At 43.3% G+C, this 27,753-nt stretch overlaps 1 protein-coding gene and 1 pseudogene across 1 annotated transcript in view; both read left to right on the top strand.

The window, feature by feature from the left end:
- The first annotated feature begins 2,060 nt into the window (after positions 1–2,060).
- On the top strand, positions 2,061–4,618 carry LOC110547087 (glyceraldehyde-3-phosphate dehydrogenase-like; annotated as a pseudogene).
- Positions 4,619–5,907: 1,289 nt separating this feature from the next.
- The window catches only part of Qpct (glutaminyl-peptide cyclotransferase), a 33,344-nt gene continuing 11,498 nt past the window's right edge, over positions 5,908–27,753 (top strand). Inside the window, exons 1-3 of the mRNA XM_021634361.2 lie at positions 5,908–6,127; positions 16,896–17,042; positions 24,139–24,417. Coding sequence (XP_021490036.1) covers positions 6,008–6,127; positions 16,896–17,042; positions 24,139–24,417 — 546 coding nt within the window. The 5' untranslated portion in view covers positions 5,908–6,007. The remainder of the gene's footprint in view (positions 6,128–16,895; positions 17,043–24,138; positions 24,418–27,753) is intronic.

Here is a 27,753-nt window from a genome sequence, read left to right as displayed (position 1 = left end):
CTTATATATAAACATTATATACTCATCAGACAAGCTTAGAAATGAGTACTATAACAATTTATAGAACTGCAAGGAAAAATAGACAAATTCACAATTATAATTAGACATTCCAACATCGTTTTTTGAGTAATCAATAGAACAAGCAGATTTTGGAAACACATCAGCCACCTTGACCTAGGTTGCACTACTAGAACACTGTTCCTTTTAAAAATAGATCAATAACCATTCTTTTTACCCTCACAAGGGAAGATTTACAAAGACAGCTTTAATTCTTAGATATGAAACATTCCTCAAGACTAAAAAAAATACCGATGTACATATCCTTTGACTATGATGGAATTAAAGATGAGAGCAATAAAAATCAGTAAGGAAAATCTTCACCTGTCTGAAATTTAAATAACACAACTTAAAGAATGCGTGGGTTGAAGGTCGGAGAGGCAGCCTCGGGGTTTGAGAGGGCTTGCCGCTCTGCCACAGGACCAGGGTTTGGTGGTCAGCGCCAGTGTCGCGCAGCTCACCACCACCTGTAGCTCTGGCTTCGGGAGATCTGACATCCTCTTCTGGCCTTCGTGGGTACCCTCACACATGTGGCATATACACGTACACGCGCTGTGTAAAGAAATAGATCGAAGGGAAACTGAAGTAACCGAACTGAATGAAAAGAAAAAATCACCATAGTGACACATGTGGAGCATTTAAGGGGGGAATTGTAGTAACTCAAGGCTTCCTGTTAGAAAGTGGAAATGTGGTAAATTACTGACTCAAACTTACAACTGTCCACATCAGACATAAAAAAAAGTAGGAATACCAAAGTTAAACCAAAACAAGAAGAAAGGAAATAAATACAGATGAGAAGAGAAGTTAATGGAATAGAAAATAAAGCAGAAGCAGAACAGAGTGACCCCAGTCATCTCTCCTGATGGTTACAATTAGAGACTGGCCATGTGGAGCATTGGTGGGAATGTGGAGAAGCTGAAATTCTCACACCCGGTGGCTAGGAAAGCAAAGTTGTACGTGCTTTGTGTAATGACTCTGCAAGACAGAGCGGCTGACAGGTGGTTGTCTGGGATCAGGTAATGCAGGGATGGATTCCCAAGGAAGGAGAACATTTTGCAGGTAGCAAAGATGTTCATTTTTCTGTCTATGAACTCGCAGGTGTATGTGTATGTTAAAGTTGATCACAGTTTATATTTAAAATGTCTAGTTTAGTGTATCATAATTATAGCTTTATAAAGTCGTTTAAAAGATACGCATTTTGAAATTGAGATCTAATAAAATGGTACTTTCTATTCTTTCATCAAGAAATATTTTAAAAAGAGTTACTTTTACTTATTAATTTCAGTGTGTGTGTGTGTGTGTGTGTGTGTGTGTACTTGTATGTGGAAGCTTGGTGTGATAGCTTCCTGTCCGGCTGTCCATTATTCCCTTGAGGAAGTGTCTCTGTCTGAACAAGCCCTGACAGTCCCCTTGACTCCACTCCTTCATGAGTAGGATTACTACCCTCGGGGGAACACTCTGCTCATTGTGTGGTTGCTGGGACCCAATCTCCAGTCCTCATGATTGAAGGCAGTCTTAACCACTGACCTGTCTGTGTCTTTAGTCCGTTTTGATAGATTTTTAAGTAAATCTAGCTACTTTAATTTTAATTTTTATTTCTCTAATGTTTTTTACTCTACACACTGCAGTAAAAATGACTACATCATGTCTTTCATTTTCATTTATATATATTTAAATATTGTGTATTTCCTATATTATTTTTTCCATTTTTTTTGAGAAAAGGTCTCATCATGTACAGCATCTTCAGTGTTTAAAACATAAAGCTTACTCGTTACTTTCCACAAGAAGAGTCTGAGAATAGGAAAAGTTGCAATAAAAAAAAAATAGCGAATGTTAAAGATTTCCAGAAGCACCTAGAATGAAGTAGGGATGGAAGAATGAATGAAGAAAGGTGAAAGAAGGATATTTGGTGCATAAGACTCAAGAAAGGCTCTTAACCTCCCCCAACCCTGGTCCAGAGACAGCCGTATTTTCTTGTGCTGTGCCAGACTAGTCCCTGACACATGCTGGCAAAGGTGGGAGTGAATGGAGATGGTCGTATTGAGTGCCTAATCATCAGGGCTACCTACAACTCTGGCAGAGTGAATATCGTTGCTGTTAACCACCCCTCCATTGGCTTCAACTCTATGGTCTACTTGTTCCAGTATGATTCCACCTACAGCAAGATCCACAGCACAGCCAAGGCTGAGAATAGGAAACTTGTCATCAACGGGAAGGCCACCTCTATCACACTTCCAGCAGTGTGGTCCTGCCAACATCAAACGGGGTGATGCTGGTGCCAAATATGTTGTGGATCCTACTGGTGTCTTCACCACCGTGGAGAAGGCCAGGGCCCACTTGAAGGGTGGAGCCAAAGTGTCACCATCTCTGCCCCTCTGCCAATGCCCCTGTGGTTGTGATGGGTGTGAACCATGAGAAGTGTGACAACTCACTCAAGATTATCAGCATTGCCTGCTGCCCTGCCAACAGCTTTGCACCCCCACCCCCACCTCCACAGTCATCCATTACAACTTTGACATCATGGAGGGACTCATGATCACTGTCCATGCTATCCAGTCAGAAGACTTTGGGTGACCCACCTGGGAATCTGTGGCATGATGGCTCTGAGGCTGCCCAGAAGACCATCCTGGCATCCACTGACACCACCAAGCTGTGGGCAAGGTCAGCCCAGAACTGAAGAAGAAACCCACTGGCATGGCCTAGCCCCAGAGGATCTATCATGGTTGTGACATGCCATCTGGGGAAAGCTGCCAAAAATAGTGACATCAAGAAGGTGGTGAAACAGACACTGGAGAGCCCACTAAAGGGCATCCTGGGCTACACTGAAGACCAGGTTGTCTCTTGTGACTTCAATGGTAACACTTACTCTTTTGCCTTTGATGCTGGGGTTGACATTGATTTCAGTGACAATGCTGTAAAGCTCATTTCCTGGTACAACAATAAAGGGGGTCGGACTATGGACTTTGAAGGAGTAAGAAGCCCTGGACCACCCAGTCCTGTAAGAATGAGACAGAGAGAGAGAGAGAGAGAGAGAGAGAGAGAGAGAAACAGAGAGACAGAGACACACAGAGAGAGATCCTTGGTTGCTGAGGAATTCCTGTCCCAACTCAGTCCCCAATACACTGAGCACCTCTCCTCACAGTTTCCTGTCTTAGACCCCCCCCAGGAGAAGGGGAGGGGCCTAGGGAATTCTACTGTCTTGAATACCATCAATAAAGTTCACTGCACACCCCCTAAAGGAATCAAGAGGTGTGCAAGTGGAAGGTAGGGGTTTGTAGATTTGTGGGAGGTTGTAAGAAATTGAGTTAAAACTCAGATGATCAAAAACAGTCACTACACAAAATATTAAACATTTGTACAAGTTCCAACATCCTCTTTAAATGCACCTGAGTACTTTTGGGTACTAAATGCCAGGCCTATATGTGTATTTGTGTACAAATGCTCTTGAGTACATAGAGAGATATGCTGCTTAGGTCTCGCTTCAGGGAAGGACTGCTCCAGCTGTTGGAGTTCTGCTGGCTACAGCTTTCTTGGCAGCACAGTCTCTTGCAGAAAGCCCTCCATCGAGATGAACTGATAAAGACCCAGCCATTTTGACCCATCGCAGGACCACCTTGACTGCTATTTCAGCTCCATGGCCCCCATCTGGTGTAAAGGTCCCACTTATATGTTGACACCTGCCTCTGCCCATTCCTTGGGTTTGTCCCAAGGGCATGCCCTAAACACATCCTACTTTCTAAACCCTTCAGAGTCTGCTTCCTGTGGATGCCAAAGTGCAAGAACATCTCACTAAAAAATACAACACAAATCAGAGACCTAGGGAGAAGGAAGCATGGCAAAGTGATGTTAACATTTTAGCTTAAGCAATTCCACAGTTTTATTTTGAATGGCTTTCACTTAGCATGCTATTGTGGTTCACCCTTTTTTTTTTTTTTTCCCAATATAGGCCTGGAATTTATTCCTCTTCTCTCTCAAAGAGAAAACATGAAAAAAAAAAAAAAAAAAAAAAAAAAAAAAAAAAAGCAAAGAGGTAAGCAAGATAGGTTCTTCATTCCTTAACCATTCAGGAAACCCACTTATTTCAAGGTTGCTTAGTAAAGAGGAAGTATACTAGGAACTGTTGATAGTGGTTTGTTCTGAATACTGAACCAAAAGAAACTTCTAAAAAGGTCTGATTATGGGAACTGTCCCTGGGTATCCCAAGGAAAACAGCTAACATTAGGCCTGGATATGTAAACTGCCACACAAACCCTAGACCCAAATACAGCGATCCGTAGACTAGCAAAGAGACACCTCCATTCCGTTTTCAATTGCAGCACCGCGTGTTTACTCCCTAAAAACACCCTGTAGCAGCCAAGCTTAGGAAGACGTGTATACGTGTGTGCTTCTGAAAGATTTCATTAACTTTGGTTCCCTGGAAAATAGTTCCTTGTGTCTTTGTTCTGATTTTTCTAAAAATTCAATGTAGCTGGGAGCCGACTTGAGACAGAAGGAAGCCTTATCCTCATTGCGGAAGAAGAGACCATCTTCATACCTCAGGCCGGAAGTACCCTACCACTAAACCACTAAACCACCCGGCTAGCCCTGCTTCTTCCTCCTCCTGCCGTGCTGGTGACTGAACACATGTGCCTCACAACTGAGACCCATATCCAGCCAGTCTGTGTGTTTTTCTTTTTTAAGATAGGATTGTCTAGATAATAATGATTTATGCTGCCAAAAAACAAAAATCACCCAGTGTCTGCAGGAGATTGTTTCTTCTGGTATTATCCTCTCAGTATCATAATCCACAAACATGTAATCCCTTGTATACAAATGGCATAACATTTACATATAAAAGGAGCATCCCCCGCCCGTAGACTTTAAACTATCCATAGTTTGATTATAACAGTTAATGCCACACAAACACATATTATACTCTTTATGGAATAAAGATGTTCCTTTATTCCTTACTAGGATATTCACATACAGCACACATACAAACTCCTGTTATCTTCGTTTTGTGTTTAGTTGAATTTTCGACTCTGAACCACTGAAGTAGAAGGCCACCTCTCCTTTTGGAGACAGCCATTAGATATAATTACCTTCGCAGGCCACTGCAGTATTTTACGTCTCATATATTTCAGTAGTTATTTCGACCCACCAATTACCTGCCATTTTGGGAATACAGTGGTCTGTCTCTTAAAGGCGAGGCAATTCTTTCCGAGCAAAGAGACACAAGGTCAAAATGGCCACCTCTAGAGAAGTGGTCCTCAACCTGTGGGTTCAACGATCCTTTACAGGGCGCGCTTAGGACCATCCTGCACATCAGATACCTACACTGCCATTCACGACAGCAGCAAAATTACGGCCAAGACGTAGCAACAAGAACAGTTTTATGGTTGGGAGTCACCACAACTGTATTAAGGGATCGCAGCATTAGGAAGGTTGGAAACGGCTGTTCCAGAGAAACGCTTTCTCTAGGGGCTTCCAGGCTTTTCTAGGAAGCTTCCGGCTTCCTCCAGGGAGGTCTCACTTTCCACAAGTGTCAAATGGGGTTAGCGGAGTAAACGGGAGCACCTAGGTCCCGGGTACGGAGAATTGCACAAACACTGACTCTGTCCAGTCCCATCCATGAGTAGGTGCAGAAAACCACTTACAGCCCCCAGGGCCTGTTAAACTCTTTTCCTTTCCGTGACTCCCTTCTAAGGCTCCGTGGATCATAGAAAGTCTTTTCCATGCTCTTTCTTCCTTTCGAGCTCTCCAGGGCAGCCCAGTCCCCTGGCTAGGTGGCGTCTTGGGGAGGGGGCCTGCTGGCTTCTGTGTGTGCTGCGCAGCGGGAGGCCACAGGAGGCGATGGGGAGGCGGGCACAGTCAACCCGGGGGTGGAGAAGGGGGAAGGCGACCGACGCGCGTTCCCGGGCTCGTGACCGTCGGCGGCCTGGGCAATCCGCGCCCACACTCTGTTGCAGAGATGGCAGGCGGCAGAGCCCGGCGCGTCGTGGGCTCCCTCCACCTGCTGCTGCTGGCCTCCGTCCTGTCCCTGACAGCCGGGAGTCGGAGACCGGGCTCCACTGCCTGGACTCAAGAAAAGGTGAGGGGTGGCCGCTGCGCGCTCTACCTCAGTGGCTCGTGGAGGGTGCCAGGACGCGAGACTCGGTCACCTTCTCCCGGACTAGCGGGAGGTGGGTCAGAGATGCTGCCCTCCTGCCCGGTCCCTACTCGGCACCCGGGGGGGCCCTGCTCTCTTTCCCAAGCCTGGGCTCCAGGGCCGGTCTCTATGCTGAGCTGGAGATTCCTGGGGGCTGGGTGATGTCACCGCCTCCCTTTGGCTGAGCTCTGATGGGGGTGCTGATAGGCACAGGAAGTGTGTCTCCCTGGCTGTACAAGAGCAGGGATTTGGGGGCGCCACGGTCCACTCGCGACCCGCGAGGCCAGCGATCCCCAAGCTCACAGAGCTCCTGGGTGTCTAGACTGCGCGTTAGGGGTGTGTCCGCGGAACCCCAACTACCGCCTGCAAAGATGTTCCACGGGGTTTGAGTTTCCCTGCGGACACAGCGCCAACGTATTGTTAGACACTTAAACTCAAAAGAGGCCCATGCTGTTTTCAGATAAATGAATTCAGTTGTGGAAATCTCATTTAAGGAATACAGAATGAGAACGATTTGCCAAGTTGCTCAGTGTGAAGAAAACAGATTCACAATTACTTCCTTTTCTTGTGCAACTGTTTTGAAACCATCAAACTGCTAAGGGCTGTGCAAATGTTGATGGTTTCGGAGTAAAACGCCATGCCTTTTAAGAAACTAAGAAAGGCATCAGTCGAGGGATACAAACTACAAACAACACTACCAAATGGCTGTTCCCAACGCTTTCAGCACTTCTGCACGTCCGAAATGCTCATTCCCAGTTAGCCTCACGCACTTGTGTTATGAATGGCCCACTTCAGGTGAGCTCAAGCTTGGCCAGCTTCTCCCCGGGGCTCATGACAGATCCCCATTACACCCGGAGCGCAGTGGGGGTGAGGGAAGTCAGCTCGCTCAGCTTCAGTCACTCCCGGGGGATTAAAACTGGCATCCCGCAGGGGCTTGAAGCGCTGCCGGCAGCTGAGCAGAATTCTCTGTGGCACTTCTTTGGGAGTATGTGGAGGGTCAAGCACTGGGAAGGAGATATTCAAACCAGACTGTGGCACCAGGCCAAACGTTTCTTTAAGGGACTGAGCGTGTGTTTCTAGGTGGGTGTTTCTAGGTGGGAGAGCATTCTGTGATTATTTTTTTTATAGATGTTTTCTCTTTATTCTTCTCTTGCATATTACATCCCTACATATCACATCCTTATTTCAGTTCCCAGTTCCCCCCCACACACACGTTCTTCGCCTCTTCCCCCCCCCCCCTCCCCGCAGATTCACCGTTCTTCACCTTTTCTCAGAAAAGAGCAGGACTTCCAGGGACCTGCTCAACCAAACATGGCATGACAGGTACAGTAAGACCAGATGTACACTCTCACCTCAAGGCTGGAGGAAAAGGTCCCAAAGGTAGGCCAAAGAGTCAGAGGCGACCCCAGCTCCCACTGTTAGGAATCCTGCAAGAACACTGAGCTACACAACCATACACAGATGCAGAGCCCCTATGTCAGACCCAGACATGGCCCCTGATATCGGTGAGCCCCTTGAGTCCTGGGCAGTTGATTCTATGGACCGTGTTCTTAAAATGGTTTACACTAGTGTGAGTTTAACCTTTGAGAAATAGGAATTTCTGTTTTCTTTATTTTAAGAGGCTTCTAATGACTGTTTCACTGGGAAAGCAAACACTCTCAAATGGCACACCTGAGTGACAGTCAGCCATGACATTTCTCAGTTAATAGCTCCTCCTGCTTCTCCTGGTTCTGAAGGCCTCCATAAACTCTCCCAGGCAGCCAGATCCACTTTGCAGCCTGGGAGATGAATCAGTCCACACTAAAACACACGCCTTCCTGTCATAAAGGTATGACGTTTGCCTGTTTTAATCAGAAGGGGTGTGCTCTCTGTGCACCGGGCTGCCTACGGGAGAAGTGTGATAATGAAAGCATCAGTTTTGAAACCCATTGCCTTTGTTTAGAAATGGAGGTGTGTCTCTGTTATTGGGATCTAATGTGCAAAAGCAGATCAACCCTGGTTTATGGCTGTATTTAGAACCTCGATTTAATGATTTGAAGCCTAGAAACATTATAAATGGTTACGCTCCCAGCTGGACCGGCATCTGCATGTGTTCTGAAGGATATTGACATAAAGGTGCCAGTTGTCAGATACATAAAACCCCCTCACTTGAATGTCACAGTATCCCATGAAGACTGTGCTTATCTCCATTTACAGACTTGAAATAGGATTATTAAGCTAGTGAACTGAGGCTCTAGAATTTGGCTTAACCCCACCTTTTTTTTTGTTTTTGTTTTGTTTTTTTTGGTTGTTGTTGTTTTGTTTTTTACTTTCTCTTTTATAACATAGGTAAGTATTGGCTGATGGAGGAACAGTGTCTAAATAGCCCAGGAGTGTGTATGTGTGTGTGTGTGTGTGTGTGTGTGTGTGTTGGCTTGTGGTTTGGAGGACAGAGGAAGACCTTTCTTAACCCTAACCCTAATTAACCCTAACCCTAACCATCTCTGTGGGCCAAGATAGATCCCAAGTGGCATTCTGAATCAAGGAGCTTGTTTAGTGTGTCTTTTCTTCCCTCACCCCTAGACTCCTGTTCCTTGGCCTCCCTCCTCCAGTTTTCAAGTTATTATTATGCTTAAGGATGATCCATATCTAGAATAACTGTTAGTGAATCCCACCCCTCCCTCATTTCCTGCCCTTGTTCTTTACTGCAAATCCATTCTTTTGGTTTAGTGTTTTTGTGTTTATGTTTTTGTTTTTAAATAATCTCAATAAATCAATTATCCTTTAGATGAGAACTGCTGTCACGAAATTTGCAGGCAAATGGCGGGACCTAGAAAAGATCATCCTGGGTGAGGTATCCCAGAAGCAGAAAGACACACATGGTATATACTCACTTACAAGTGGACATGACCTATAATATAGAATAAATAAACATACTAAACTCTGTACACCTAAAGAAGCTAAGCAAGAAGGAGGACCTGGGTAAGATGCTCAGTCCACACTGAGAAAAGCTTCCTACATGTTAAATGAAATGTTAGCTCCAATGAGCTAAATGGCGCAGCCTCAGTTGAGTGTCCTAGTTGTGAATGTAACATGTACCCATTCTAGAAAACTCCAGAGACACAAAATAACGCATTCTAAAAAGAAAACGAGCACTACCCGCCATCTCATTCTTCATACAATTCACCTTAATCTTTGAGGTGTTTTTATTGCCCCACCCTATGTACACACACACACACACACACACACACACACACAGAGAGAGAGAGAGAGAGAGAGAGAGAGAGAGAGAGAGAAAGGGATTTATAGAGATGGGTAACTGATTAAATTTTAGCTAGTTATAAGGATTAAATGAGCATGTATAACAGCACAATGGCTAGCTTGCATTAAAAGCTAAATTCATGGTAATTGTCTAAAAATAAATATACATAAGTATTTTTGCAGAGTTAGAATTGTATATACAGTTTAATATGATTAATGGTGTGTCGTGAATCTTACTGTAAGCTGATAAAATCCACTGAAAGTGTAACTTGATTGCAAAGCCATCTCAGTTTATAGTTTATTTCTTTGTCTTGAACATTGATGTTGTTCGCAAATCTCTACCAGTAAAGCTAACACATGATGTATTTTAACTAGAAGAAGAATTTTTCCTTATTGTGATAAAGCTGAAGCAGGAAAATTCAGGTCATATTAGAGGCGGAGAGGCAAAGATTCTGCAGGGCACAGGGGAGGTTTCACAAGCTACAAACTGCTATCTCCAACAGTTCACAGCTTTCTGTTCTGAACCACTTGCTATTCTAAGCTGCCTTAAGATCCCCCCTTCTCCATGGCTCCCCTGTGACTCTTGTGGAAGCAGAAGACTTCAAGGCAGGGACAGAGAGGTCCATAGGACCTGGGTGGCAGTAGAGGGAAAAAAAAAAACCCAACTGTCATCTCACAGTCTCTGCTGTCTGGTGGTTAAGAAACATGACACTCACATTTACACATTAGGAAACTTTCCTTAAACATAACTACTCAATGAGGAGTTGGGATTGGTCCCTCAGTTGTTGTGTCCCTCTCTGTTCTTGTTTTAAGAAGCAAACCCATTCACATTGGACAAAAAGGCAGGATCTTGGTCAGTTTCCAACTCCTTTCCCAGAAGCATCGGTCCTTGGCCCCACACACCAGTAGGTGCTGGCTGTAAGAGTTTAATCTGACTACTGTCTAGAATGTTCATAAAAGATAGAATCTTGAACTGGTTGTATTTCTCTCATGATCTCTTTTACATTCAGTGCTTTGGAATCCCCATTCCCTGCAGGCTAGGCCACCTTTCCAAATTATGTAACCAAACGCTTCTGGCCTGGGACCATGCTGTAACCATGGGATTAGATGAGAGATGCTTCAGGATATCTGGTTCACAGGTTTGTTTTAGCTGAAAGGTTCTCGTCACCTAGAGCAGACGTCATTGTCCTCTCCGCCTGGATGAAAAGACAAGGCCAGGGCTGTAAGAGAGCCTTGTTCCTCTGAGAATGATGGCACCAACAGAAACTGCTGAAGTGCCTTTCAACTGAAATTCACCTAAATAAGCTTGGGGTTTGCATTTTCTATTGGGCTGCATGCTGTTTCTTTTTGTTTGTTTTGGGGCAGACCATCACTACGCAGCTCTGTTGTAGAGCTGGAGCTCACTGGGTAGGTCAGACTGGCTTCAAACTAGGAGTGATTCTTCTATCTCTGGCTCTCAAGTGTTGGGGTCACAGGTGTGCCCCTCCAGATCCAGCTTCAGCACTGCGTTGGGTTTAGATCCTGCCCTCTGAGCAAATCCTTTCTTCTTGCTCTTGTCTCCTTATTCATCCTTGTTTCGAAACAGGCTTTGTAGTTGGTGAGTTTGGAAGGTAGAATTCTTGTAGCTCAGTGGTTCTCGACATTCCTAATGTTGCAACCCCTTGATATAGTTCCTCATGCTGTGGTGACCCTCAAACACAAAATTACTCTCGTTGCTGCTTCATAACGGCGATTTTGCTACTTTTATGAATCCAAATGTAAATATCTGATATGCAGATGGTCTTAGGCAACTCCTGGGAAAGAGTCCTTTGACGACCCCTGAGGGGTCGTGACCCATAGATTGAAAACCACTGCTTTAGTTGAATGTGTGCTGTTTAGCTTGTGCAAGCTGTATGCTTTTCTGCAAGGGCCTTTTGTGAATCGAGGGACTTGCATAATTGATCGTGGTTGCTTTGCTTTCAGTGTTCTTCACCAACTAGGAAGTTTGTTATTTCTGTGATTTTTGCAGATTCGTCTGGTCTCAGAAAGAAAAGGGGAAGGAGGTCTCTATTGAAGTGCACTAATGTAACCAGCCATCTTTGTGGTTTAGCTCAGGAGGCTGAAGAGCAGATGAGTACTTGAGTCTGTTTTCAGGAGCATCCATGGGTCTGTCTGCTGCGCTTACTATCAGGATTTTTAAAATGTTATTTGGCATCTAGCTCTCACACACAGCGTCTTTCGCAGTTGGAGAGTATGAAGCTTAGGTATGGATCATCAATTTGACAGGCTCTAGAGCCAACTAGGAGACAAACCTCTAGGCATGTCTGTGGGGGAATTCCTAGACTGGGTTAAAGAGGTGAGGACGCACATCCAAAATGCAGGCTAGAGTCCTAGACTGGACTAAAGGATCAAAACAACAAAGTAGCAACATTCATCTCCCCCTGCTCCTGACTGTGTTTGTAACTTAACCAGCTGTCTCCTGAGCCTGTGCCATGATTTTGCATCAAGGGCCTTCAAAACTGAGCAAGCCAAACCTTTTCTCTCTTAACTTGTTTTAGTATGGTGCTGTACCACAGTAATATGAAAAGGAACCAATACAGAGATGCTGAAGGGCTATTTGTTTTTCTTAAGTCTTTTGAGACTCTTTTTTTTTTTTTTTTTTTTAGCTTCTAGACTGCATGTATTTAAACACGACTCTGATTTCCTCTCCCTGTGAACATGAAGTGAAGAACTCTGTCCCCAGTGACTAGGTTGGCTCTGGGTTGGAGCAAAAGACAAATAATAGAAAAGGAGACACTGATAAAAATAGCTGTGCAAATAAGAATATTTATGCATTTATTTATGTAGTGTGTGTGGCAGGGATGGGTGTCAAAGGACAGCTTGCTGGACTCAGCTCTGTCCTACAATCTGGGGATTGGTCTCAGGTCACCAAGCTTCTTAGTGAACACCTTTATCCACTGAGACATCTTGCTGGGCCCGGAAACAGGCTTCAACACTTATTTATCACTGTTACTGCCCTGGGCCAAAGAGCTATGAATTGTCAGAAGCATCGAGCAGAAATTTAAAGAACAAAGTTCACAAACATGGAACAAGGACATATCTTGTCCTCTTGCAACAGGTAGCCACTTGGAACCAAGCTAGGTCTTGTCCCCTTTCAACAGGCAGTTACATGTCTCTTCTGGCTTTTGTACCTGTTTATGCATTCACCTACTTTTACGTTTATGAAGACAGAGATGTGACTTTTACTTTTCTACTATGCAAACACATTTATAGCCAAGATAGTTTAAGAAAAATACTTAGTTTATCTGCCCATTACTTGAAACTACCCAACAGTTACCGGTGCTTGATATGAACCATGCCTTTGTGACCCTGGAGACAGACAGGCAAATGGGAAGAGTTCTAGCCCTCCTGGAGCTCGTGACTTATATGAACACAGACATTAGACGCAGTACCTGAGAATGGCCTTCAGGATAAAGCATCAAGAACACAGGAGTTTTAAAGGTGAAGAGGAAGAGGGGTTTGAAGGGCAGAGTGCATTGCTGGGATGCCATGATCCTAAGGGGAAGAACCTCAAAGTATCTGGATGCTAGGGTGACCAAAGCACGATGGGTGGGAGCCAGCAGCACACCACAGGGCTTCAAGACAGTGGAAGGGATACATAGGTTTTTGTCCGGAAGGTACAACCGTGGAGGTCTCCCCTTCTCCCCCCGTTTTCTTTGGCTCCTACTTCATATTTCAGTTGTTTTCAGATGAGGCCGAAGAATGAGCACTGGGTTGGAAACCCACCCACCAGAATTCTTTTTATGGATTTTCCTATAGCTCTCCGTACAGCTGGGCTCTACAAATCTCATTTTCCATTGGTGTATCTCAGGAGGTTGGACTAGATTATCTCTAGGAGGCTTATCTGAGTCTAATATTCTGTACTTCTTTACTGTATGACAGAGAAAACCAGCACATGGAATATTTACTAAGCAATATATAATATATAATATATATATATATATATATGTATATATACAATTGTATAATATAGTAACTCATTTAGTTCTAAGTCCCTTTGGATGTGGGTATTGTTACCTCCATTTTCCAGACAAAGAAATAGAACCTTAATAAGGTTAAGTAACCCAGCCAGAGTTACAGCTAGCAGTGGGTGCTGGGTTGAAAGAATGTATCTGATCAAACAGCCTGTGTTTTTTGCACTATAAACACTACAGAGTAACACTGGGCCATCTCAAACATCCAGGGATAGCAGCAACGAGGCAGCAGTAGTCTCTTTCTACACTGTCTCACTAGCTGCATGGGTGGTTCACACGGAAGAAGTGAATTACCGGCAGGATTATTTCAACATACCCAGTCAACAGCAATCTTGGAGGAAACTGTAGGATGGGCAGAGCTCTCTCAATTTCTGCTTTGCATTTCAAACAACTCAATGTCCATATGTCACTCACCTCCTTCTCACTAGGGGAAAGGTCCCTTGATCAACCGTGTGTCTCCCTTTGATGAGGAGTGCCACATTCCCTCTGTGTCTGATAAGCTTGTAATGAGTGGTTGATTCATTGCTTTGGGTGCAGTGAGAAAAGCACAGTGTGCACAAAGTCATATTCAGGATAGACACTTGGACGTAAGTCTAGTTAGCCTTTTAAGTTTCCTCCAATATATAACTGTACTAAACCTTACTAGAATATAAGACAATTTAGTTGATCATTTAAAAGGGTTCCTATTTAGCCAGTTACACAGTTGCCAAAGTCAGTTTGAGAGGATGTCACTGATCCCCTGAGTTCACGCTGATAGAAATTGAGGGCCAGGAAGAAGGCTTGGTGTGTGAAAGCGCTTGGTGTGCAAGCATGAGGATGAGAGTTTGAACCCCCAGAATCCACTTAAGAGCTAGATGAGTAGCTGTAGATGGGGGTCTGTAATCCTAATGTTCCCGTGGGACAACAGGAGACTGGGACAGGCCAGTGAGCCTGGTGTATGTAGTGGGCAAAACAGCAGAGAGCCCGTCTTCAACAAAGTGGAAATGTTGTCTTCTGACCTCTGTGCATATACTATGTCACTCAACACACACACACACACACACACACACACACACACACAATCACACACAACTTGTTTTTATTTTATGTATGTCCTAATTATGGTTATTGTTGCTGTGATGAAACACTATGACAAAAGCAACTTGGGGAGGGAGGAAAGGGTTAATTTCAGTGTGCGCTTTCAGGTCCATCACTGATGGAAGTCAGGGCAGGAACTCATGCACAGCAGGAACCTGGAGGCAGGAGCTGATGCAGAGGCCTCGGTGCTGCTTACTGCCTTGCTCCTCATGGCTTGCTCAGCCTGCTTTTCTGTAGAACCCAGGACCACCAGCCAGAGGGTGGTACCACCCACAATGGACTGGGCCGTCCTCCATCAATCACTAATTAAGAAAATGCTCTATAGGCTTGCCTACAGCCCAGGTTTATGGAAGGATTTTCTCAGTTGTGGTTTCTTCCTCTTAGATGACTCTAGCTTGTGTCAAGTTGACATGAAATTAGCTAGCACAATGTACGTGTGTGCTTTTGCCTGCATATATGTTTGTATACCATGTGAATACCTGATGCCCACAGAAACCAGAAGAGGGCATTGGATTCCTCTAGGACTAAGGCTCAGATAGTTATGAGCCTTCATGTAGGCGCTGGGAATTAAACCAAGTCCTGTTTAAGAAGAGCCAGTGTTCTTAACCACTGAGCTTTCTCACCAGCTCCAAGGAATAGAATTTAAAGTGTTCTAGTAACTATACTAAAAGGTAAAAGGTAAAATTAATTTTAACAATTATTTCATTTATAAAATTTAAAAATTGTTTCAGTACACACCCGGAAAAATATGAATGACAGAATTTCTTTCTTTTCTTTCTATAAAAATATCTTTAAAAGTGGTATGTTTGCCAGGTGTGGTGGCAGAGTTTTTGTAACTGGAGGACAGCCTGGTCTACATAACAAATTCCAGGTCAGCTAAGGATACTCAGTCAGCCACTGTGTCAACAACAAAAACAAAAGCAAAAGCAAAAATTAAACAATCCAAATTTCCAAACCTGGCGTACATTGCACTTAAAGCACACCTTAATTTTCCAGCTACATTTCAAGTGTTATTTTTCACAGGTTGGCTAGTGGCTTCTTCTGTTGGAAAGTGTAGATCTAGAACTAATCCGTTTAACTAGTTTTTGTTTTGTTTTTTTGTTTGTTTTTGTTTTTTTTCTGGGCAATGAGAAATTAAGAGAACTGGCTGATGTCACGGAGTCTGTAAATGGAAGCCGGAAGTTTTGCCTCTGGCTTCTCTGAATGGCAGTTCTGAAGTACCTCACCGCCTTTCACCAAACAGCCATACCAACGTGTGTTTCTTAGCTGTCTTCAGCTCTTTAAGTATTAAGGTTTCTTCAGATAATAGTCTCGTAATTGTTGTTTTTTGTTGTTTTGATAAAAGGTTTCTCTGCCGAGTCCAGGCTGGCCTTAAATTTGTGAGCTTCATGCTTCTTGCCTTCTAAGTGTGTATAGTTGCTATTATTTTTTTTTAAATTACAAATATATGTGTGCATGTGTGTATATGATGGTGTATGTATGGAGGTCAGAAGACAACTTGCAGGAACCAGTTCTCTCTCTCTACTATGTGGGTCCCAGAGACAGAAGTCAGCTTACCAGGTTCATTGGCAAAGGCTTATCCACTGAGCCATTTCTCTAGCACATTTTGTAACTTTTAAACTTACTTTTGCAGGGCAATTATCCAGAGAAATCATTTTAAGTCACGCAGGTTATAAGTGTAACTTACAGTGAAAGCATACTGTCAATTTTGTTTTTAAAACAAGCTGCCAAAATCTAGAAGATTCAAGGAGCCAATTTTACAGCTGAGTCCTTTACCTCATATAACATAAACCTTATTCCTTTATTTTGAGTTTTTTTTAATCTGTAAATGTGCCACAGTTTGTTATTTTAATTTAAATTTATTTTTTTATAATTCATTCACTTTACACACCTACTGTAGTCCCCTCCCTCGTTTCCTCCCCATCTCATCCTTCCTCTTCCTCCCCATTTCCCTATTTCTCAGAAAGGGGAGCCCTCCTGAGCCTACTATCTGACACCAGCCTATCAAATCACATTAGGACTATCTGCATCTTCTTCCTCTGTGCCCTGGCAATGGCCCCCCACTAGTGGGAAGTGATCAAAGAACAGGCAACAGAGTCGGTGTCAGAGAAGGCTCCTGCTCCCTTTATTAGGAAACTTACACGAAGACTGAGCTGCTTATTGGCTGTATCCGAACAGGGGGGGTTAGGTCCTTTTCATGCATGGTCCTTGGTTGGTGCATCAGTCTCTGAAGGCCCCCATGGACCCTAATTTGTTGGCTCTGTTGGTCTCCTTGTGGAGCTCCTTCCCTATTTTGAGGTTTTAAGGCCACTAGTCACAAATGTACCATGTTGAGTCTTAAATGCATGCAATCAGAGCTAAGCACTTTTATTTAATCACAGAACCACCACCAACCAGCACATTTGAATTCTTCATCTCTTCGGCAAGTTGCAGAAGGCACCAGTATTTCTGAGATGTGGCAAAACGACTTGAAACCGTTGCTGATAGAGCGATATCCAGGATCACCCGGAAGCTATTCTGCTCGTCAGGTGAGAACAGAACACACACATCTAAAGGCTTTAAAGTCTTTCCTTTCCCACAGAGGACAAGATGATGGCTAAAGTTCTGAGTTGTGAAATACCCGGATACATCATCTCATTAGTCACTGGTAGAGGTAACCAAGAAAGTCACACACCCAAGAGCAAACATCTATTCTGAATTGAATGAAGCACATTTAGTGAAAAATCAGTTAATGTGTGAAATCACTGGCTTGGCTGCAGCAGCAACAATACAGAATACTAAGCCTTCCACTCTTGGTCACTTCAATAGTACACTCCTACCCTATTAACCAACTTTTGTGGACCCTAGAATCCAAACTCCAACTTTTTACTGCGTTTGCTTAGCGGTTCCAGGGCAAGCACGAGTCTCTGAGCTGCCAGCCCTCTTGAAGGAACTTGTCTTCTTGGCTGAGGCCAATGAGTTGAGCTTCTCGGACGTTTACTTTGACAAACAGTGAAAGCATATTGTGTATTGTACAGACAAGCATGTTTACTTAGCTGTAACAAAAGTTTTTTGTTTTTTTTTTTAAACTACTTACTGTCATTACCTGTGATTTAGTTGGATATTGCAAATACTAATTTGTGAATTGAAGGGAACGCTCCAGGTGACTCACAAAACTGATTTCTGGGTTCATTGATCTTACAGGTGCTGTTTGGATGACTCTGCCGTAGAGGGTAGAGTAAGCTATGCACTGGGCTAGACCTTGGACTTCTCTTTGCAGTGACAATCTGTCTGAGCAACATGAAATTTTACCTCTCAATGTCTGTTTTCTGCACTACTCTCATTCAGGGGACAGCTTGGGAAAGAATGAGACTGGCCTTTCAAAGCCTCTTATTAAATATTCTACTCATTCAACCTCTTAGACAAAAACAAAACAAAACACCAAGACAAACAAACAAACAAACAAACAAACAAACAAACCTTGGCAACTACTGCTGTGCCTTGAGAGACCTGCAGGGTTTCATGTACCCAGATTGCAGCTCTTCTTTTTCTACTGTGTAACTTCTGCCCACCCACCAGCATAGCCTTAAAAGATGTGTTTGGTGGCTTTTTAGCCTCCTGATTCCCATTTGAATAGCTTCTTGGATGAGACCCGAACTACCATGGCTGGATTGATGAAGGCCAACTTTCGAAGAGCACTTAATAGCTCATTTAGTTTTCTCAACAATGCTACGTTCCTACCCCAATGTACTTATTATAAAATATCGGAGGTTCTGCATCCGAATTAATTTATTCTCCGTTATGTGTGTTTTATCAGTTTGAACTCAGATCTGCTTGATTTTCTGTCACTGGAGGTTGGGGAGAAATTAGATCAATGATAAATGAATCCCAATAGCATAGCTCTGTGTCTTCTCATGGCACACTGGATATCTCACAGTCTTCTTAATGTCTCATGTCCTGTCCTAAGAATTTTTTTAAAAGATCCTCAGCTCCTCATCAAGAAACAATCTAAGTCTATGATAATCTCCAGATCCTACTTTTCCCATTTTCTCACTCTATTGGCAGAGAAGGCCATCTACACTCAGTTACCCATATGTACCCTTGTGGTCCAGGTTCCTTGTTTTTGGATTCTAGAAGACCACAAAGACAGTGAACACCATTGAAGCTTTGTCTTCTACGGAATGTGTAGCATAAATAGTCTTACATGGGTATTGTTATGATTTAAAAGATTTGCATTCAGGGGCTGGAGAGATGGCTCAGCAGTTAAGAGAGCATACTGTTCTTGCAGAGGACCAGAGTATGGTTGCAAGCACCCATACTGAGTGGTTCACACTGCTTACAACTTGAGCTCTAGGGAAACCCAATACGTCCGACCTCGCATGCACATACCCAGACACAAGCGTATGCATAAGCAAGATAAAAATTAAAAATTCAAAAATAAATGTCTAACTAGGCCTACAACTATCTTGAGGGGGTAGAAGCAAACGGGAAATTTATTGATGGTATTTTAAAATGTGTTGGGCATCAGGCAGAAAAGCCTGTATGTGGTCTGACTAATGAAGCAGTAGATGATAACAGATGATGGCATCAGAAATTTTACTTAACCCCACCTCACGTAGAAGAGCTATCCCTGCCTCTCCCCAGCCACTGTCGACTCTCCTCAGTTGAGAGCTTCTGCTGGGGATACAGGCAGAAGAAGACTCATCCTCCCTTGAGGGGTTGACCACTAGGAATTTGACCACAAAATGGACTTGCTTTTTGCCTTTTGTTGGGAAGGGTCACTGGGGAGGGGGATGGGCATGGGAAGACTGGGAGGTGAGCGCAGTCAGGATACATGATGTGGGATTTCCAGATACTCAATGAAAAAATCATAAGAAAGAAATTTTACCTAAGAGATTCAGTTTTATTTATTTTTTTATAAGAAAATTGCTATCATTAATTTTCAATGACCTCCCCTATGTTGTGGAAGACAAAAGGTTTTTTCATTTAAGAATGAAAAAGAGCCAATTATTATGAGGGGGCTATGCTAAGGGTCTTAAATTGAGCAGGATCAGAGCCTTTAATTCAGAACTAAATTTAAGCAACCCTGATAGCAAACATTGTTCCCCTTAGGCCTCTTGGGAACTAGGTCAGCTCTTCTTCTGTAGTGGGAAAGGTACAGGGTCATGACTGAAGAGGATTCTCTGCCCTCAGAGTTCTGAGGCCTTGATTCAGAGTCAGTTTGTGGTTTAACTCTTGGTGTCATAGCAAAGATGCACCTCACTAAGAGTTCTTTTGGTTATAACGTATTTTGGAGAGTTGCAGCTTTAAATTTTTCTTTATTATTATTATTTATAATTTATTCACTTTGTATCCAGGCTGTAGCCCCCTCCCTCATCTCCTTCTGATCTAACCCTCCCTCCCTCATCTCCTCCTATGACCCTCTCTTAGTCCACTGATAGTCCCCTTCTATCTGACCCTAGCCTATCAGGTCTCATCAGGACTGGCTGCACTGTCCTCCTTTGTGGCCTGGCAAGGCTGTTCCCCCCTCAGAGGGAGGTGATTAAAGAGCCAGCCACTGAGTTAATGTCTGAGACAGTTCCTGCTCCCATTACTAGGGAACCCACATGGAGACTGAGCTGCCATGGCTACATCAGAGCAGGTGTCTAGGTCCAGAGAGTCACATGTTAAAACTTGCATTTATGATCTTTGATCAATGAGCCCTAAGCTGACTATTGAATTTTTGCAATTTTTGAATTTAAAGATATAACTTGTTTATAAAACAAATAAATTGAAGGCATTAAGTTGGGGCATTTCAGAGGTGTCTAGTGTAGACATAGAATATAAATTAAGTTACAAGGGTAGCATATTCTCATGAGGGACAAGATCCTTTTCCCTTCCTGTCCTCCCTTCCCTCCTCTTTCTTTCTTTCTTTCTTTCTTTCTTTCTTTCTTTCTTTCTTTCTTTCTTTCTTTCTTTTTTTTTGAGAGAGAGAGTTTTGTTTTGTTTTGTATAGCCTTAGGTGTCCTGGAACTTGCTCTGTAGACCAGGCTGGCCTTTAACTCAAAGAGTGCTGGGATCAAGGGTGTGAGAAACCACCACCCAGCTTAAGATCATTTTATAAGAGACAAACTAGATGCCCGGTGAGTGTGGAAAGTCAAAACTGAACTTCAGTGACAGGTATGTATATTGGTGGTGCACATCAATGCAGGACCCTGTGTGGAGTATTTTCAGCTCAGATCCCCTGAGCCTTGTGTTGGGAATAACTTAGAAAACAGTTAACTGGGAGTCCACCGTGGCAGGGTCAGAACCCCGACAGTAGCGCCTTTGCAGACTTAGTGCAAAGTGCTGGAGAATCTACTGCCTCAGAACAATCCTGGTCTACTGATGGCGTCACAGTTTCTCAGATACTCAAAATGAGAATTCAAGTTTAATTACATTAGACCTAGGACCATTCATTAACGTTAGCCTATAATAACTTCCTCTGTTGCTTCACCCAGAATCAGAATGCCAAGTAACAGTCTCTCCAGCCACCCCACCCCCCATCATTTCTGGAGGGCCCAGCCTTTGATCCTTCTGAGTCAAGCATGAAATGATGTTTAGACTTCAGGAATATTGTGATAAAAGCAGTGGTTTAGGGAATCTCCTTCAGAGACTTGGAGACTAAAGAAATCTGAAAGCTGAAAACACCACAAGTATTAGTGTCCTAATTCCCCATCCTAGTTACTAAGATAAATAAAAATATTTATTTTGCATACAAAAAGGTTACTTCAGGGTCAGCTCTTTGGGGCTCTTGTTGATTTTTTCACGGAGAGTCGTATTCCTATAGATGTTAGAAGTCATGGCCAAGGGTGGGGGGGGCTGAGCTGAGAAGGGGTTCTGGGTGAGGCTTCTGAATGGTCATGACAGATAACCTCTAACAGAGTCTTTAAAATCCCAATTCGTTTCTCAGGCTATCAGCGTTGAGAAGCCATTTTATGCAACGGTTTGTCATCTGGACACCAGATGTGCTGGAGTTGAACAGAGTCTAGGGATAACTCATTTTTATCTTCTTCAGAAAAAAACTCATCTTGGATGCACAGTGATTTATTTTCCTAGTGAAACAACTACTGTTCTACCTCACGTGATTTTTGTGTAGTATATAATATACATTAATATATATTTATATATTACATTAGCCCACGCTTAATGTTACAATCAACTCCTACTCCCTATGCTGTACCACTGTGAACACAACATGGTATAGGAATTGCGAGGACTATCAAAATAAAAGCGATATGAAAGCTGGCTGTGAAAAGGCTTTAAACATGTCTTTTGATGAACGGAGAGAGACAGCATGTAGAGTATTAGCCGAAAAGGAAGGTAAGGGATGCCATGTGCTGTTTCGGTTAAAGTCCACTGAGTGCAAAAACCAAAGGGGTTTGTTTGTTTGGCTTTTTTCAGGATCGATGGTGTGTCACGGAGCCTCTACCCCTGTGTCTAAGTTTCTGTCTCTTTGGAAGGTTCCTGCTGTAGTTTGTCCAAAGCCCCTCTTTGTGTGTGTGTCATGTTACATCATTAGGCTGTAGCCCACACAAGACTTGGCCAGAATAGAAAATCCTCTTTCTTTGGGAGGAAAAAAAACCCTTCACATTTGTTTCCAGGTACTGTGAGTTATTTGTTCATTATATCAAGGTCCCTCCTTTCTAGATGTTAATTGTTGGATGAACTGTCAGTTATTATAATGGCTAATTTGTGGTTTGAGGTTTAAAAATGTTTTTTAATGAGGCACCTTACAAAGATGAAAACAATACTGGAGGGAAATAAGAAAATACAGTGAAAAAAAAAAAACAGTCCAAGAAAAAAATTAGGACAGGAAAAGAGCAAAGCAAAACCTCAGTGAGCTCATTTGTCTCATGTCCTAAATTTTAGGTTTTTAAGGAAGACATTTTCAGTCCCTGGCATGGTGGTCCTTCCTCTGCTTCCTGCTTCCTGCCTCTGTCACTGTGCTGCACAGAAGGCCCAAAGAGGCCATGAGGTGGTACTGAGAGATTTCTCTGGGCTACAGGTCAGAAAGAAAGGTTGGGTTAGAGTTGCTTATTGCTTCTTACTATAGGTATGGCCTGACCTCATCCCTACCCATAATTTGCTATGGAACTTTCTTGTTTAAATTTTAATTTTTTTTCACAATTTATTCATTATATATGCCGATTGAAGCCCCCTCCCTCAACCTACCTACCTTCCTTCCCTCTTTCCCCCCATCCACTTCCCCTAGTTCACTGAAAGGGGAGCTCTCCTCCTCTGCTATCTGCCCATAGCTTATCAAGCCTCATCAGAACTGTCTGGATCCTCTTCCTCTGTGGCCTGGCAAGGCTGCATCACCAGGGGCAAGTGATCAAAGAGCAGACAACAGAGTTCATTTCAGAGATAGCTCCTGAGCCCTTACTAGGGAACCCAAATGGAGACTGAGCTGTCAATTGGCTACATCTGAGCAGGGGGTCTAGGTCATCTCCATGCATGGTCCTTGGTTGGTGCATCAGTCTCTTCAGAACCCCCTGGGCTCAGATTTTTAGCTTTGTTAATCTCCTTGTGGGGGCTCCTGTCCCCTCCGTGTCCTTCTATCTCCACACTCCCTGCACTCTGCCCAACGTTTGCCTGTGAGTCTCAGAATCTGCTTCGATCCCCTGTTGGGTGGAGCCTTTCAAAGGACCCACTATAGTAGGCCCCAATCCTGTTTCCTCTTATCCATTGCTTCTGGTCTCTATCCTGTTTGCCATTCTGAATGAGATTTAAGCATCCTCCCTAGCGTCCTCCCTCGTGTTTAGGAATGAGGTAACCCAGAAACAGAAAGATAGGCGTGGTACATGCTCATTTGTAAGTGGGTATTAGCCACTTATAATATAGACTAGCCGTCTATACAGGCCTAGAGAAGCTATGGGAACTTTCTAAGCCTCAGCATGTGAGTGCGAGCATCTCCCACTAGCGTTCACTACACATGGAGCATTTGCACAGCCTGGAGCACATTTCGTGAATCCAGCACTTGCACACACGCACCCACAGCTGCCACTTGTAACTCTCTGAGAGCGTAGAGTGGAAGCTTATAGATTCGAAATGCATAATTTCTCAAACAGACCACCTCAGCTTCTTACAAATGCCAATCGTAGTCTTTAGGAGTGCTGGGCTGGATTTGTCCCCTTATTTGTAGATGTATCCCCGACTGATTGCTAAGTGGACAAAGCAAAGGGAAAATATTAAGTAAAGCACACCCCTCTCCCACATAGATGTGCTTGTATGCTGGGAAGGTTTGTGTCATAAAAAAAAAAAAAACATTGTTAGTGTTGGCAAATATTGGCAACTGTACAGGATGGATAAGTAGGCAAAAGGTTAAGAGTGAGAGAGATTTGCCCCTTCTTTCAATGAGAAGTTGCTATTAACTGAAATAACAACTATCAGTAATGCCATCACTATCAGTTAGCACGCAAAGCATGGGTGACGTTAATCCCAGTGCTTGCAATGATGATGATGAGGATTACCATAAATTCAACATAACCTATGGCCTGACCATATCCTCATTTTTCAGTCCAGCCTGGGCTACAGAGTGAGACTGTTTCCAACAACAACGGAAGAAGGCACCTCATAGAGTTTTAGAGACACAGCTAACCAATGAAAACCGTTTGTTTTGATCAGCACATCATGCAGCGAATTCAGAGACTTCAGGCTGAGTGGGTCGTGGAGGTCGACACCTTCCTGAGTAACACACCCTATGGCCACCGGTCCTTCTCCAATATCATCAGCACTCTTAACCCAGAAGCAAAAAGACACTTGGTCCTCGCCTGCCACTATGACTCCAAATATTTCCCTCGATGGGACAGCAGAGTGTTTGTGGGAGCCACTGACTCAGCCGTGCCGTGTGCAATGATGTTGGAGCTTGCTCGCGCCTTAGACAAGAGACTCCACTCCTTGAAGGTATCTGCTTTTTGTTTGTTGACTCCCAGGATTAAAAAAAAAAAAATCGGTTACAACTCCACGAATTCTAAAATCCTTGGAGTGGGAAGGTCATTTGGAAATCAAACCCTTGGGGTCCATTTTAAATTAATTTGTTAAAAAAAATTTTGGGATTGAAGGAGTATGATTTGGGGGATTACATGATTGGAAACGCCTGCCAGGAGCAATCATTGACAGACAGATGGTAGTGTGTTCGTCGATTGATTTCTCAGACTTGAATAATTATTGTAGTAAGCACAATGTTCCTTCTCAAATATTGAAGTAAGAGGAAAGCGGGGGCTGGTTTATGTGTGTGGACTATGTTTTACAGTGAGCTGTGCTTATTTCTTGTTGTTTACACAGCCGTGAAACACCACAACCTTCTGCTGGGGGAGAGAGTGGCTCTGGAGTTAGGGGAGGGCTGTGGGAGGGCTTCTCCGGTGAGTGGGTAACTCAGATTGAGATAAAAAGCAAATGACAGAAATGTGGTATTGTTGTATCTGCAAATTAGGGCTTAGTTTTACACAACAAGGCAGTGCTTTTGTTATGCCTGTGGCTCAGAGCGCTTCTGGGACTCTCAGGTTTGATTTCAGTATCTGTGTTCTTGAGGGCATTTTTGGGGAAAGTGCTAAATTAGATGAAAGTGTTTTTATTCTGATACTGCTCATAACCAAGTAAATATGACAAAGCGAATAGAAAAACTCTGTTCACAAACAACAAATGCTTCCCAACTACCCTGAGCTGTAGCTTTTGATACAATGAGAGTAAAGAAATAAAAGGCTTATCTTGTAATGGAAGTAATAGATATATTTGGTTCTATTTTTGCTTGATATGCTGAACTTGAATAAAGCAAGGATTGTTTATACCCTCTTAATATCCTTTTCACATTTTTTTTCTGAGCCTTCTATAATGCCTTTGTTCCTGGCCCTGGCCTGCTTTGAACTGGTAACCATTCCCGAGGGAATTTGTAAGCAGACATACGATTTATTTTTTAAAAAATCTATTTATTTATTTATTTTATTACAATTTATTCACTTTGTATCCCAGCTGTAGCCCCCTCTCTCATCCTCTCCCAATCCCTTCCTCCTTCCCTCTTTTCCTCCCATGCCCCTCTCCCGGAGGAGACAGGAGTTCCACAAGGAGACCAACAGAACCAAAAAAACTGGGCACAGGGGTCTTTTCTGAGACTGATTCTCTAACCAAGGACCATGTATGGAGATAACCCAGAACCCCTGCACAGTTGTAGCACATGGCAGCTCAGTCTCCAAGTGGGTTCCCTAGTAAGGGGAACAGGGGCTGTTTCTGACATGAACTCAGGGTCTGGCTCTTTGATCACCTTCCCCTGAGGAAGCAACCTTACCAGGCCACAGAGGAAGACAGTGCAGCCAGTCCTGATGAGACCTGATAGGCTAGGGTCAGATATAAAGGGAAGAGGACATCCCCTATCAGTGCAATTTAGTTTTTTTTTTAGTAACAAAAAGACATGGAATTAATGAAGTGAGACTTAAAGGTGTATTTTTGCTTGGCACAAATGGATAGTAGACTGGATTATTGTTCCAACTCTCTGCAGTCCTTCTCATCCATCTCCAGTAACAGAACACCAATCAATCATGTATTGACATCCTGTACCTTGTAACTTTGCTGTGTCCTCCCAGTGTATCCGGTTACATTTGCAGTCCCTTGACTACTGGTCTTGGAAATTCACATGGTAGGGATGTGCCATGAGGCGGTACTTGCCATCCATGTCTCTGCCATCAGCATGGGAAGAGCCTGCCAGTCCCAGAAGGAGGATAAGAGACATGCGGACCAGATCCAGCCTCACTGGAAACAGGGAAAAGCAGAGCTGCTCTTAGCTAAACTCAACTCTTGATCCTTGGTTGGCCACTGATGTCATGTACCCAGAAACATGTATAATTGTTTCATGTTGCTGATTTGGGGGTATTTATTATATTTCACTACTGAAGTCTTAGCTAATGCACAGAGCCTTAGATGAGAAACACCACCGAAATTTGATGCTTTGGATCTCACGATAGCTGAGCCTTTAGAATATTACCACCCAAACCTTCAAAGCCAACTCAATAGCACTCGCCTGTAACCCCAGCTACTTAGAGGGCTAAAGAAGGATTGCAATTTCAAAGTCTGATTATACTACAGAGAGGGAAAGCCAACTTTAGCAACTTTTTTAGACACTGTCTTAAAATAAAAATGTAATATAGGACTGGGGCTGTAAAACAGGGCTAGAACGCTTACCTAGCATGCAGGAGGCCTTGACTTCAACCCTATTACTGAAAAGAGAAATACTAAAACATCAGGCCAGAAAGATCCTCCTAGTGTCCAGGTATAATCCTGAATCAGCAGAAGTTGAGGACCATGATTATTTTCCTGACAGTTCTAAAAAGAAACAAAAAGAGTAGCTTGCCTCATGGGACTTTGGATCAGTAGCCACAAGAGTCCACTCCAAGTGACCTAATGTTGAAAGAATAGGATGAAAGTGAAATTCCCTTTTGATGCCACCTGGCTGTTGACATTCCAGTGAGACCCACATGCCTTTAAGCCTGGAGGAAATAAAAACTACTTCTTATTGCCTCTGCCTTGGACACAGACAGAAGATCTCTGTCCTGGGCATGGCCAGAATGTTTCAGGTACCAAGCAGTCTGCTTCTGACCTCCTGTTCCATGGTTATGCTGTTTTGTTTGGAGTATAAAAGGCTCTTTTTTGTTTATAACTGGAGGTTTAGAGCATGAAGAAGACATCTTGTATATTTTCTGATGAGAAAATCTGTTTGACTATGAAATGCTTATTAAACCTTCAAGAGAATTTATGTTGCAGGGATATATCTTATGTTTAATACTATCAGAAGTAATTGGGGATTCAAAGTATAATGAGCTGTCTTTCTTGTGGTGTAATTAAAAAGCAACGCTAATCAAAATGCTTAGCATATAAAGTTCTCTACCTTTTCAGGTAATAAAATCTTTTCTTTTACTGGGTGTGTGGGAATCACATTTTTAATCCCAGTATCCGGGAGGCATTCAAGGTGAATCTAGTTTATATCAGAGTTCCAGGCCAGCCAGGGCTACAAACAAACAAAATAAAACAAAACAAAATCTACAAAGAAGCAAACTGTCAAACCCCTATTTTCTCTTTTATCTGGCATCACTCTAAAACAACCAGGAAAACTCTGTCTTGAAGGAACTAGAGAACATGTATTAGTTGGCAAACAACATGGAGGCAGAGGCGGGTGCCACAGCTGAGCAGAGAGAAGGCGCTTTCCTTGGTGAAATGGAAAACTTCCAGAAGGTGCCAGATAGTCTCCTGACA

Source organism: Meriones unguiculatus, chromosome 1 (genome assembly GCF_030254825.1).
Source record: "Meriones unguiculatus strain TT.TT164.6M chromosome 1, Bangor_MerUng_6.1, whole genome shotgun sequence".
NCBI classification, from domain to species: Eukaryota; Metazoa; Chordata; class Mammalia; order Rodentia; family Muridae; genus Meriones; species Meriones unguiculatus.
Note: the sequence above shows the minus strand (reverse complement) of the source record. Positions and strands in the feature narration are given on the sequence as shown.